Raw genomic sequence first — 13624 nt, 5'->3', positions numbered from 1 at the left:
TACTCAAATGCAATTTGTCAAGAAAGCCACATGTTAAATTACATTAAATAAATAGACAGCAATAACAACATCAAAACCTCCAAAAACTCAGATACCAAAAAATCGAAGGTCCTTTCCCAAGGACATTATGAGGTTGTCTCTAAAATAGGCACGACTTTGTAAGACAAGAAAAAAGATTTTAAATGTAGTATGTGTTCACATTATCATTGACACAGACCTTTATCTGGGCAAATCAATTTTTGATAAAAATACAAACTTTCCATAGCAGCTACCACAATTGGGGCAATGACAAAAGAGACAAACATCCGTGAATACACAGAGGGTTTTAAATAGGCTTTTCCTTAGGTTTTTACTCTCAAATTTTTATCCTTCATATGATAATTCCAAATAATCAGCCTGGAAGCAACAGCAGGACTATTTAAACTGTAGCTCAGAAAGCAGATTTCTGTCTGTGATTCTGATTTGTTTTTTTGAATGCTGGTGATGGTTCATGCAAAAAGATTACTATGTAAAGGGCAAAATCTAAGATTGCTATTTCCATGATAAATCCAATTGTTTTCCATAACACAGAATTTTAACCTTCAAATTAGGAGTAGCTAGGAGAATGAGTGAAACCAATCACTGCTTGACTTTTATTTTCATCCAGGAACAATAACATCTGATGTCTTCCTGCTTAGTATCAGGGGAAAAACTACATGTTGCCATCTTTGACCTAGCTCCGTTTATCATTTGGTCCAAATTTCATATTCAAACTACAAAAAAATTGTTTTGAAAAGGAAAACACATTCAAACACACATACACACGCACAGGGGAATAAAAACAAAACCAAAATGAAGCTGATGCTATTGTAGCATTTCTTAGCAAGATCATCAGGGAAATGTATAAACACAACACCTTTTCTTTCATAGTAACATTTGAAAAGGAAAAACAAAAAACTCTAAATGTCCAAATATTGGAAAAAAAGAAGCAAGCGGAGGTCCGGAATTCTTGTAAAAACTTCTGAACAAACTCTTCCATTTCTCTTAAGAGGGTCATCAGGATAGGCAGTTTCTCAACATTTGTGCTTCATGGCAAGCTAAGAAGAGAATGAGAAAAGTAAGACCTCATTAGCAGGGAGATTTCGCTGTGCTGTTCCCTCTCTCCACATCCACAGTGAGAAGCAGCACCAGGATTCTACTCTGTGTGGCAGATCACCATTACTATTTACAGTGGCACCTAGTAAATATGCCACCTGTTTTCAAATAGTTCATTTAACATTGCATGTGTTACTCTTGCTTACAGTGATTTTGTTGGTACGTGTCCAGGTGGGGGAGAATGCAGTGTGGTCTTTCATCCCACTGGAGGAACAATTGGAAAAACCAATGCACAGGCAGAATGAGCAGCTTATCCTAGGAATGGCTGGGGTTCCCAGGTTACTGGCTATCCAGGAAAAGCAACACTCCTAAAATGTAAGTATTTACTGACATCTCATGAAGTATTGCAAATCAATAGCTTGTAGAGAGACAATCTGCAATAATCTACTCCGCATCCAGCCTGGACATTCTACCAAGTCCAAAGTACCTGACAATTTAATTGTGTTACTAAAGCCGAACACTAGACCAAATCCAGACTTTAACTTATTCCTTCCCCACTGGTGTTTAAGAAAGGTGGTCTATTGAAATGTGAGATCTTTATAAATGGTAACATCAAATACCACTGTATCATTCAATGATTTCCCAAGCCCAGCTGGAGCCCATGATGATGTATTTAAGGAAATTATATGCAGGTACAGAACATACAATTAAATCTGTCTTTGCTTTTCTTAGCCAGCTCTTTTCCAAGGAGCCCATACACTGATGTGAAAAGAAGGCAAAGCAGGGGCTGAATTGTAATTCCTCATGTTTAGGGATTAATCCTCGTGGCTGGGGCTGGGAACAACTGGGGTTCAGGTTCTGAGGCTCAGAAATCCTTTGAGCAAAGAACAGGGGATTCTATGTAGGTGATAACTCACATAGAAAGCCCTGTCATCTGCATCCCGACCAGGCTATCTGCCTTTTAAGAATTAGTAAGATGGAGCCCACTGATTCCACCCGGTGGTGCTCTGCATCATCCTGGACGATGTCAATAACCTTCCTCCAGCAAACCCCAGGGCAATCTGAGTCCTTCCTCTCTCTTCTTGATGTTCATAGATGGCACCTTCTTGCTGTGTCCTCACATGGTGGAAGGGATGGGGGTCTCTCTCCAGCCTCTTTATAAGGACACTAATCTTATTCAGAAGGTCTCTGCCTTCAATGACCTAATTACTTCTTGACAAAGAAATTTTAACCCTGGGGCTGCCGTCTCAGCTAGGCCACCAGCAAAAGCACTAGTGCCCCGGCCAGGCCTGCATGTGATGGAGAGGCCAGTGGATCCAGCCCTCATGTGGATTAATCTCTGCTTGGGAAACCTCAGCTGAAAGAGTTAGTTCTGTCTGGCAGTGAAGACCTCCAGAGACCTGCTGTGGTGCTGACGCTGACAGTCATCAACTGTCAGACACAGTGTTTGTGAAGTTCTGAGCATGCCCAGGCTGCCACACCGAGTGCTACGGGCTTTTGCCAAGAAGGGTGGAGGTGGCTAATGACTCCTGACCTCGAAGAGTTTACAGTCCAGGAACCACACTGTTGGTGCAAATGGCAGAGCCAGGGCTCTACCTCAGATCTGTGCCACTCCTGGCCACACACTGAGCCCCTCCACTGTTTGGCCCCCGCTTCTTGCTCTGTCTCTAGTTCTCCTACATTATTCAGCAACGTAGACCATCAAATCAACACAGAGCTGTTAAGTGTTGTGCATAATAAATATCAACCATAAATATTTGATCAGTGCTGCTGTCCTGGTATTCATTCAGCTGTTAACTTTCTACTAATGGGCTTGTGCCAACTTACTCACTGACATCAATCTTCAGCAGTGATTGTGCTGCTGCTCAAAGCAGACCCTGGTTGCCACGACAGTGCATCTGGAATGGACCTAAGAGGAGCCCCTGGGCTGTGATCACTAAGCTTTGCAGAAATACAGCTGGATTGGACATTTTGCTACCTGAGGTATTGCCATGGTCTGAATGTTCCATGTCCCCCACCCCCAAATTCATATGCTGAAACCTAACCCCTAAGGCGTTGGATGAGAAGGTGGGGCCTTCGGGAGGTGATTAGGTCATGAGAGCAGAGCCCTTGTGAATGAAATTAGTGTCCTTATAAAGAGGCTGGAGAGAGACCGTGGTCCCTTCCACCATGCGAGGACACAGTGAGAAGGTGCCATCTAAGAACCAGGAAGCAGGCCCTCGCCAGGTACTGAATCTGCCGGTGCTGTGATCTTAGACTTCCCAACCTCCAGAACTGTAAGAAATAAATTTGTTTGTAAGCTACCCAGTTTGTGGTATTTTGTTATAGCAGCCTAAACAGACTAAGTTAAGTGGCATCATTCTAGTTTTTCAAAAATTCCCTGGGAATTAGGAGCTTTAGAACATGGAAGGCAGGAAGGCAGGGCAGAAAGAGCACTGGATCCAGTGAGGTCGGGATACCCGCTGCTACGAATCTGCTGTACGACCTTGAGCTCTACAGTCACAGCTGCTCCGTACCTCAGCTTCCTCATATTTCTGTAAAAAAGTGTTCAACTCTAAATGCCGATGGATTAATTTAGGTGTCACAGTTTCTAAAGCAGTTTAAAATGTCCTTTTGATATATTTTGTTTTCTTCATATCTCATGGGAAGCTTTCTCTTTCAATGCTATGTAACCCATTCCACCTAAATAATGATAATAAAAAAATCATGAGTGATATCAGGGAGATACTTTAGGAGATCTGAGTTCTTGAGGTCACTTCTGGCTAAAGACCCAAGGGAAGCACTTGACTACAGGATGGATAGAGACAGCCATTCCCTCCCAGTGAGAGAAACGCCATGCTCGCTTCCTTCCCCCACAGATGTAGGCTTGTGCAAAACAAGGCAGATCAATGTTCTTTTCTGCGAGAAATGTCATTTGAGGATGCCTAGGTGTGGGTAATGCTTTTGCCTGCTGACTCACTGCCCGTGGCAGGCCGTCAAAGCACTGCACACAATATAACATTGGGGTTTTTGGGGCAGGGTGAAGTGAGCAGGCCTGCTTCTGTGGTTGAGGTACACTTTCCTAAGGGCTGGGACTGTGCCAAGCCCACAGCTCGGGAAGGGACCACATTTCCGCAAGCCAGGCGAACTGGATCTGGAGGTTGGGGGGTGAAGGATCATTGTCCTTCTGCTCTGTGGAGGACGAGCACTCACATATCTCGAAGGCAGGGTTATACAAAAGTGATCCATTCACTCTGGTACCTGGATCATTGCAAGAGTCCTGGGAAAAGCTTGAAGGCCAAAGATCCTTTTGAACTCCAATCTAGAAAGGTGTGCCATACTCTCCAGCTGGGCTTGGGTGCCCTTTTTAACCAGGAGCTAGGAGAAACTGTCACCTGGAATGGCTGTTCTCTGCTCAGGACTCTACCACATGCCTGTGCCTCCACTTGTAAACACAGCCCTCTCTTTGTGAATCTACAGAGCCACACCTGTCTGGAGGGGGAGGCCTGGGTTCCATCTCTGAACTCTCCCCTCACCAGCAGGTCTGGCTGGGACCTGGCTGGTGAAATGACCTCTTCATGGCCTGCCTATGCTAGCGGGCCCAAATCAGGAATCCCAGTCCCTGGGAAAATAGTCACACCTTATCTAAAGAGGTCAGCCTGCTCATTAGGAATACTGCCAATGCCAGTGATTCATAGGCACACATCCCAGATTTAGAAAACTGCAAGTCTGGCTATGACACGGTCGCTCTCACACTCCCTCATACGCACTAACAGACACCAGCAGCCCCTCGCACACTCCCTGAGAACACCTACGGGAGGGGAAACCAAAATAAATACAAACTGCCCCGCCTCGTCCCTCTCTACTGAAAGCAGGTAACTGCCTGGCATGGATCCTCCTCCTGGTCAAGCCAGAGGCTCCTTTCTTTGCCTTTGGTGGCCTCATAAGTTTCTGTTCTGACAGGCCCTGTTTTGAGGATGCTCTGTGTTTAGATGGTATCACCATTTAGCGGGGAGCCCTCTCACCCCCTTTCCCTTAGAGTTTGGAAGGCACAAAATCTTCACCTCCACTTCTTCCCCATCCGTGTGCCCAGGACACTCAAGCACCAGTGAGGATTCTCCAGCCCCTCGCAGTGCCCATGATGTGACTGAATAGGGCAGGTTCAGCAGAAATGATTGTTATAGAAATAATTATAAATAATAGCAATTCAAATGCATACATGCTACACACTGTGCTAATAGCTTTGAACTCCTTCAATTCTCTCAACACCCTAGAAGGTAGGTATTATTATTATTAATTAGCTCTATTTTACTGATGAAGAAACTGAGGCTTAGAGAAATTGCACACTTGCCCAAGGTCACCGAGATGGTAAACGACAGAGCTGGATGCAAACACAAGATACTAACTACTATACCATATTGCTTTCCCAGCTACCTAGCAAACTTGGCTACGACACGAGGGAAACAGGGCTACCAGGGCCAAGAATTCAGCCATCTGATTAGGTTATCCAGTCAGTGTTTATGCAACCCCCTTTGAGAGGGACGCCTCCATGGATGACATCCAGGCATTGTCTACTGCACTTTAGGAAGGGCGATTTCAGTCTTCCTTGGTAACCTGGTTCATGGTTTAATCATTAACCTGGAGTCTTGTTTTAGCAGAATTTTTTCAGTGCACTATTGATTGCTCTGTTCTGTGTGGGAAGACATGAAAAACAATTGCCTGCACTATCACCCTCCCCAGACTTGAAGACAGTTATAAAGTTATTCCCTTAGGCCTTGCCTTCCTTAACTCAACATTTTGTTTCCCCAGATTTCCACTGTCCATCCCCTATTCAAATCACATAAGTTACTGTTGTTATAAATGAAGATTAACATTTCTGATGAATTCTAGCATTTCCATCTCATCATTATCTCTGTATTACAAAGGGAGGAGGGACAGGGAAACCTTAACACTGAGCTCACTCCCTCTGCAACAGCCGCAGCAATCTGAGGCTCTGGCCTCCGGCACAGCTGCCTGCAATTCCAGACAGATCTGGCCTGTTTTCCTCCATGGAACTCCAAGTGGGCCCCCTATGCAGCCGTGCAGTAGGACCCTGGCATGATAGAGAATAAATGAGACAAGAAGACAGGTCTGTGCAAGGGGGATGCAGGAAGAGAAGGCAGGAAGCATCCACTGAAATCCGATCCCCAGCTGTGCCTGAGTGTGAACCTCCAGGAGGGGCCTCCTTGGCTCAGCTGTGGAAAGTTTTAGGTTATCCATTCTTGTTTAAACAGCAAAAGTGGGGTTTCTGTTAAAGCCAATTAATTTTTTTCCCCAAAGGTCACCTGAAAAGTGTATCCGAAGGGCTAGATCATGAGTCTGACATGCCAACACAAGTCATCAGCAGATGTTGTTTCTGGAAATCTAAATTCAAACCAACCAGAAGAGAACTGCCCTTTGATCCGAGCACAGGAACAGTAATAAATCCTCTTTATCACCTGAACAACAGGGCCTCTTTCTTTTGGTTTCTGACTGCTTAGATAGCCGGCTGCCAATAACAACTCCCCTTTTCCCTTCTGAAAGGCACAGTTCTTAGCCATGGTGCGAATGTGCGCAGTGCACGTTCAGTCCCGTGGGAAACGCCGTTCTCTGGGTTCGGAGGCAGGAGGGAATCTTGTTGGCAGCTTGGCACCAGTCTGGTCAATCTTAAAGAATTGAGGCCCTGAAATAACAATGGGGGCCCCTCTCAGAGGGAAAACTGGCCCTGAGGCGCATTGTGCCCCGGGGACTTGGGCACGTGGTGAAGACATAGCATAGGAGACTCGGGACAGGATGGAAAAGTAAGCATGAGCAGCCTGAAGTCCTCCGTGCGTGGGCCAAAGGAGACAGATGTCCTAAGACCTGACTTCTTTTTGTTCCCCCTCATCCTGTGCCCTGAAACTTGAACCCTGGGCAGGAGCTAAAGATGGTCCACATTTCCTGAAGATCCAAGGTCAGAAGGTCAGAGAGGGATGAGGCCATCAGAAAAGAGATAACTACAGAAACCAGGTACAAGAATAAATTTCTCATGACTCTGGCATTTAGTAAGCAGCAGATGGGAATTGTATAAAGGGGCCAAGAAAAAAATACAAGCTTGATTTTGTATCTCCCATCATGGAAAATACCGAAATAAAGTTTCTTGGCACCGTAGCTCCCTGACAGCCCAGTGCTGAGACCCCTGCCCCTCTGTCGGCCCACCTTGTGCGCAGTTTCTGCAAACTGCTGGGCGCTGTTCTTCAGGTCTTCTGTCTTCTCCTCTGCCCGGCCTAACCGCTCCCCGCGCTCGTTCAAGGCCTGGCTTGCCTTCTGCACCGCGCTGGTCACGCTATCGGCAGCTGAATGGAGGATGCTGTTTCCTGAAAGAAGGAAAGCAAGAGCCTCAGAAGCTGGCGTGGCAGACCTACGGTGACCAGACCCTGGCGGAAGGGAGTGCCCTGTAAGAGGAGTGCAGGTCACACCGTGGAAAGGCCCTCAGTGTCGTGTCTAGGAGACAAGTCGACATTTCTTCTGATTCGGTCTGACTGACTCACTTGTAGGAAGAACAGCCACTGACTGCACGGCCTGGGCAAATCCTGAATGCTGCTGTGTACTCCCACCACTGACAGGCCAGACGTTTCCCTTCTGCCAGTGTGCTCTCTGGGGAGGCTCAAAAGGACAGTGTCTATCTGGATTTGGGACCTGGATTGCAAAGGTAAATGAGAATTCTGACAAGTTCACAGAATTGGACAAGTTCAATGAGACATATCTTATGTGCATTTCCTTTTGACCTGTGGGTTAGGTGAACTTACCACAGGAAAACTGGGGCCACAGAACTTTTCTCGATATAATGTTTCATTCTCCTTTCAACTCTTGTTCTCCACTCTACCCCTTCATCCAGTAAGTAAGTAACACCCTCAAATGTATAGCTGCACATAAGAGTTGTGAGTTAGTCTCAAAGTTCAAAGCAGATGTGCGGTCTCCCAGCCTTGAATCCTGTACCATGGCTTGGATGGTTGGGCCTCCTTGCTTGGTCTCTAGTGCCTGGAACCTCAGCACCACACTTAATCAGCAGGTAAAAAATGATTGTAGAGTCCGTTGAGCTTCTTGTACCTGTATATTTAGATTTTTAGCAAGGCTTACTAAGTGAAGTATCCCAAGAATGGAAAAACAAGCACCACATGTACTCACCATCAAATTGGTACTAACTGATCAACACATAAGTGCACATATAAGAATAACATCTATTGGATGTCCGGCAGGGGGGAGGGGGAGGAGGGGACGGGTATATGCATACACAAAGAGTGCGATGCGCACCATCCGAGGGACGGACGCACTTGAAACTCGGACTTGGGGGGGGGGCAAAGGCAACATACATAACCTAAACATCTGTACCCCCATAATATCCTGAAATAAAAAAAAAAAATGATTGCAGAAACCAGTCCTAGAAGAAACCTGGCACTCCTAAATTCAGGAGTGATGATACCAAGGAAGTTGAAACCATCACATCTCAAAGGGTCATGCATTCCTGACATCTCATTTGCTAGGACTGGGCAGCAAAATTCAATAGTGCAGAAGTTGCAGATGTATAACCCACTGAGAACTAGCAACTTGCAAAACGACTACAAGGAGATTTATAGCTGTATTTTGTTAACATTGGGTAGAAGATATTTAATGGCATTTTATATAATAGCCTTATGTCTTTGAATAAGTTTATGACATTATTTAACTTTGTACCTGGGATGGATACATCTAGCCAGACAGCTTTTAATAGAAATGCAATTTCCACTAGTCTCAGCTGCAAAGGCTTCCTAATTTCTCCTCTGTGGGAACCGTCTGTGGTTTGTGGGAAAGGATCTCAGATAAAGAAAGTGCCTGGCCCGGTGGAAGCACTCAGTAAATGGTTTTCCATTTTTCTTCTTTAAGGGTGGATTTCAAGGGCTTCAACTATGCACTAAGGGAAGGAGAATGGAATTAACTTAGTGTTACTCAACTGCATCAAGCACTACATAAACCAGGATAAATTAGCACAGACGAAGAGGGAGCAAAGCAGATGCAGCCCTGGAGAAATCTGGTTGAGCGCAAGAGTTGGAATGCAAGGTCAGGGTCTTCAGAATGGATTTAGGAGGAAACATTTAGTCCCCTTTTGCTTTCACATTATATTCATGACTATGATGATAGCCAACCACCACTGCCTGCCATGAGAATAGCATTTTGCAATCATAAGGCACCTTCATAAATATTATGTCATTTGATTGTCACAATTCCACTGAGAAGACTGAGCCTAGTAGAGGTTAAGAACCTTGCACAAGACTTTATCACCAGGACAATGACATGGCTAGCACAGGAACCTGGTTTTCCAATGACTTTCCTTATTCTGTCCCTTCTTCTTTGCAGATACAGTGTTGGTCTGGGGAAGCAATCACTATGACACATTGTGGGCAGACTCGCCTACAGACAGGTTTTGACAGGTTATTTCCCAAGGTAACGCCTGACCATGTCTGTCCTCAAGGTACTTCTGTTGGTAAATTAAGAGTTATTGCCCATGCCACATTGCAAGTCAAGTGTTCCCAAGAAGGAAGAGGCCAATGGGGTGGTACAGGAAGCTGGAAAAAGGACTGGAAGGTGCAGGGGAGTGGGGAAAGGGCACAAGAAAATCTCCTTTTCCGGCTTCCTCACATATAGCCACAGTTTAGCCACCATAAGACAGGGAAAAGATGGGGCACGGAATCTTCAGCTTTACAGCTAGGAATAGCTGCATGAAATCAAAGGAATATTAGAATTAGATGCCATAAAATTAAGAGGGTAGATAGCCAAGACCTGCCTTTTCCCATTGGAATTGACTCACAAGATCTCCTAAAAGTTATACACATCTGTTTTTCTGGAATGAACTCGCTACACATAAGCCATACTGCTTTCTTGTCATGACTTCCTTGAATTTAATCTTGTACATGATGTCAGGTAACACCACACCCAGGTTTATATGATATCGTTTAGCCAATAGTCATAGTTGGGACCAAATGTTATAATTAAAAGAGAACCAAATGCTGTCTTCACTATTCAAAGATGATATTGCTGACCACTATCATTAGGAAATCCACTTTTATTAATGGTTATTTTAGGTATAAGAATGAAGTTGAACAAATCTCATTCCCTCATTTGAAAAGATCCCTCCCAGTTTCAATTCTACCCACATTTCAGGCCCAGTTAAGTCCCATCACCTGTGTCAAATTTCAGGTCAATTCCATTCTCAACCCCGTAAGTACTGGCTATATCCTTCTTGGGCACTTAATCAAGTACAGTCATGGGCAACTCTTCTCCTACTTGACTTCTTCACCTGGATTACAAACTCCCTTGAGAGCACCATTTCACTCTGTTGACCATTCCCTAAATCTTTTATGTTTCTTCACTTTTGACTTAGATCTTCTGCTTGCTTACTTTCTTCTCTCTGGGCTCCTCTTGTTCACACTGCAATCCTAGGGTTCTGTCCTGCGCTCTCCTCTCTTTGCACTCTGAAGACTCTCCCTGGAGCAATCTTATCTTGCTCGTGGCTTCGATGACCAAATCCTTATCTTGCACTAGGGTTGTGCTGCTGAGCTCCAGACCTATGTGTTTTCTTACTGGACAGCTCCAACTGAATGACCCAAAGTCATCTTGATTCAGTACATCTAACCCTGACCACATTATCTTTCCCTTCCCATCTGCTTTTCCTTTGGAGGTCTCTTCTTTGTGAATAACTCCAATATCTGCCAAGATTCTAATCCAGCCAGAAATCTGGGAATCTAGTTTAGATTCCTCCCTCACTTTAAGCTCATACAAATAAAGGTCACCTCTTATACAGCTCTCCACTCTGCCCTCTTTACCATTCTCATTGCTTTAGACATATACAAAATCTTTACTACATCTTTGATAATTACTAGAAATTGCTGGTTCAAAGGGAAGAAATGTTTTTGAGACTCTTGGTGTATGCTGCAAATTGCTTCCCTGAAAGATTCACTCAACATTCCAAACTATTCATGAAATGCATACCATGTGCCAGGCGCTGTTGTATTGATACAATTGATAGAATGACTGAGGGAGTGATGTAATTGATCTGATCTTCAGTTTTTTCCTTTGTAAAATGTGGGTCATGCCATTCACCTCACATGGCTACTGTAGAGATGAAGAAACAGTGTTTTTCAGTGCTCAGTGGAACTTTGCCCCTCTGCCTCCCTTAAGACCACATCTGCTCTCCAGGGGACTTTGGGAAAATGGCGTGATCCCACCCAATTCCATTGCATGTCTCCCTCTCTTCTCTCCTATCTTGGGGCTAAGCATTTTGAGGCTTGCAGAAGATGCTCAGTATATATCTTTGCATATCCTGCTGTGTGTAGCACAGCATGTTGCTGAGACAGGGAGTTGAACACATATTGATTAAATCAAGGCATGCTTCATAAATAGGACACCTAACTCAAAAGTTGGGGCCCATCATATCGAGCTGAGTTAAATCTGAAAATAAAGCAGTCTCCAGAGGCAGATAGAACAGTAATTCTCTCCAAATAGACAGGCTGCATGTTAATATCCAAATTTATTCAAGCAGTTTGAGAAGCTGTCAACCACAGCAAATGAAGTCAACTAGTTTTTGAATTAGTCTCTGGAGAATAGAGCAGAGACCAATATTGCTTCATCAATGTTGCCTTCACATTAGTTCTACTCAATGTGTGCTTTTAAAAACATATATGCTGGCGTCTTGTATGTCAAGCGATTTAGAAGACTTTATTGAGAGAGCAATTTGAGATAAATACAAAAAAATGGTATTCAGTCACTGTTAGTATACTTAAAAGAAATTTAAATATATAGGAAAATGAGGGAAAAGAGTGAAGTATATTGAAAAATGACAACAGTGGAGTAAGAAGAGGAGGAAAGATTTTTAGAAGCACATAAACTATACCAACAGCTCAAATATCAACATAATTCCATTTGATCATCCTGGACTTCAGGGTGTATCTTGGTAATTAAAATCCTTAATCAAATACATATATAGATATTTGAAATGTAAAATACTCCTCCTGTTTGGAAAATAAGGCAGCAAGAAAATCATCAGTGCCTCTACCTCTAGAGGACACATTAGCAAAATAAAAGTTACATGGAGACCTGGTTCCCTGACAGCTTAGTCTCTTCTTAGTGCTAAAGCCACTCAGTGCCACTTATACACTATTCTGTTCCCATCAGTGGTCACTCAGCTGCATGGTAGTCATGATGTTTCAAAGGAGGCTTGCTTAGTACTGTGACTTGCAGCAAACATTTTATAGATGAATAATAATTTAAATAAAAATGATATTAGCTTTTACTTCTATAAACAGAGTGATTAAATGCAAAGACCTACCCAGTGAAATAAATTAGTTCTTAATTCACAGACTTCATCACTGATCTGTGAGCTCAGACAGTACCAAGCTCTTTCTACGTTACATTGACTAATACTAAATCACATCACTGCATTTCAATGTTGGACAACCTCTAGCTTCCTCTTTTAAGATGAAGATTCTTCCAAAAGGTTAAATTTCATTTGTACTTTTGTGGTAATGACTTAGCAGATAAATTCTTTTAAAAATCCTGGTTCCATCAAGTTTTCGTAAAAGGAAGAGTTGTTAACCCTTGCTGGGCACGAATGCAGTATGAACATCAGCCAGTCACAATCACAGAACAGCTACCATTCACTGGATGTGTACTAGGTGGCAGGTACTATTGTAAGGTGTTACCATTCCTCAAAGGAAGATATTCTTATCCTTATTTTACAGTTATGGAAATGCATGCTCAGGAAGGTGAAGTATCTTACCCAAGATCACCGAGGTAGTGACCAGAAAGCTCTCAACAGCTATGTCAGCATTTGCCAAAGTGATTCTTTGGGTTAAAATGCTAAAAGGAAAACTCAATTCTATGGCAAATGACTTTGTGAAATGAGATCTAGCATGGCTCCTTTATTGCAAAACTTTGGAAGACCTTTAATATGCTAATATAAACTGCAAATGAAAAGGAGGCAGGGGTGAGAGTAGGAGAGGTATGATATCCAGGGGCTCTTTTGCATAGCATATCTTAGGGTGGAATTCTGCAGAATTCACACTGGGAAATGCTACAATAGACTATACTGACTTCTAAGTTAAAGGAGGAAAAATAAATAAATCTAGCTGTCTTCATCAATTTAATAATAGACCAGTCATGTAATTACAGTAAAAAGGCTTGCTTTATAGAGGCAGTGGAACAGATATAGCATGTTGAATGGCAGTTTCAGAATTATCTTTTGTATCAAGTTGGTGGTTAATTTCAAGGATCAAGAAACTTGTTTTTTGTCTGGAGCTGAATGACAAAGAAAAATGGACTCAGGGCTCAGGAATACTTTGTAAACCCATAAACTCAAAAGCCTACTTAAAGGAGACCTTGGTGTTATCTATTGCTAGAGTTGCCAAAGGAAGAAGAACGGACCATTCTATAAGGTAAATGTCTTCTGTTGGCTATGTTCAGGTAATTTAGTGGAACCTGGGCCTGTTTCCAAGTCACAGACATGCCCTAAAGGCTAACTAAAGACTCAGGAAAAAGCCCA

General features: G+C 43.5%; 1 protein-coding gene across 1 annotated transcript in view; it reads right to left on the bottom strand.

The window, feature by feature from the left end:
- Window positions 1–832: 832 nt before the first annotated feature.
- Window positions 833–13624, bottom strand: part of STXBP6 (syntaxin binding protein 6 (amisyn)) — a 248733-nt gene continuing 235941 nt past the window's right edge. The window contains exons 5-6 of the mRNA XM_012647300.1: window positions 7270–7427; window positions 833–1076 (exon numbers count right to left, since the gene is read on the bottom strand). Coding sequence (XP_012502754.1) covers window positions 1053–1076; window positions 7270–7427 — 182 coding nt within the window. The 3' untranslated portion in view covers window positions 833–1052. The remainder of the gene's footprint in view (window positions 1077–7269; window positions 7428–13624) is intronic.

This window comes from Propithecus coquereli, unplaced genomic scaffold (assembly GCF_000956105.1).
Source record: "Propithecus coquereli isolate 6110/MARCELLA unplaced genomic scaffold, Pcoq_1.0 Scaffold261, whole genome shotgun sequence".
In the NCBI taxonomy this organism is placed as follows: domain Eukaryota; kingdom Metazoa; phylum Chordata; class Mammalia; order Primates; family Indriidae; genus Propithecus; species Propithecus coquereli.
This window is presented reverse-complemented; position numbering and strand designations above follow the sequence as displayed.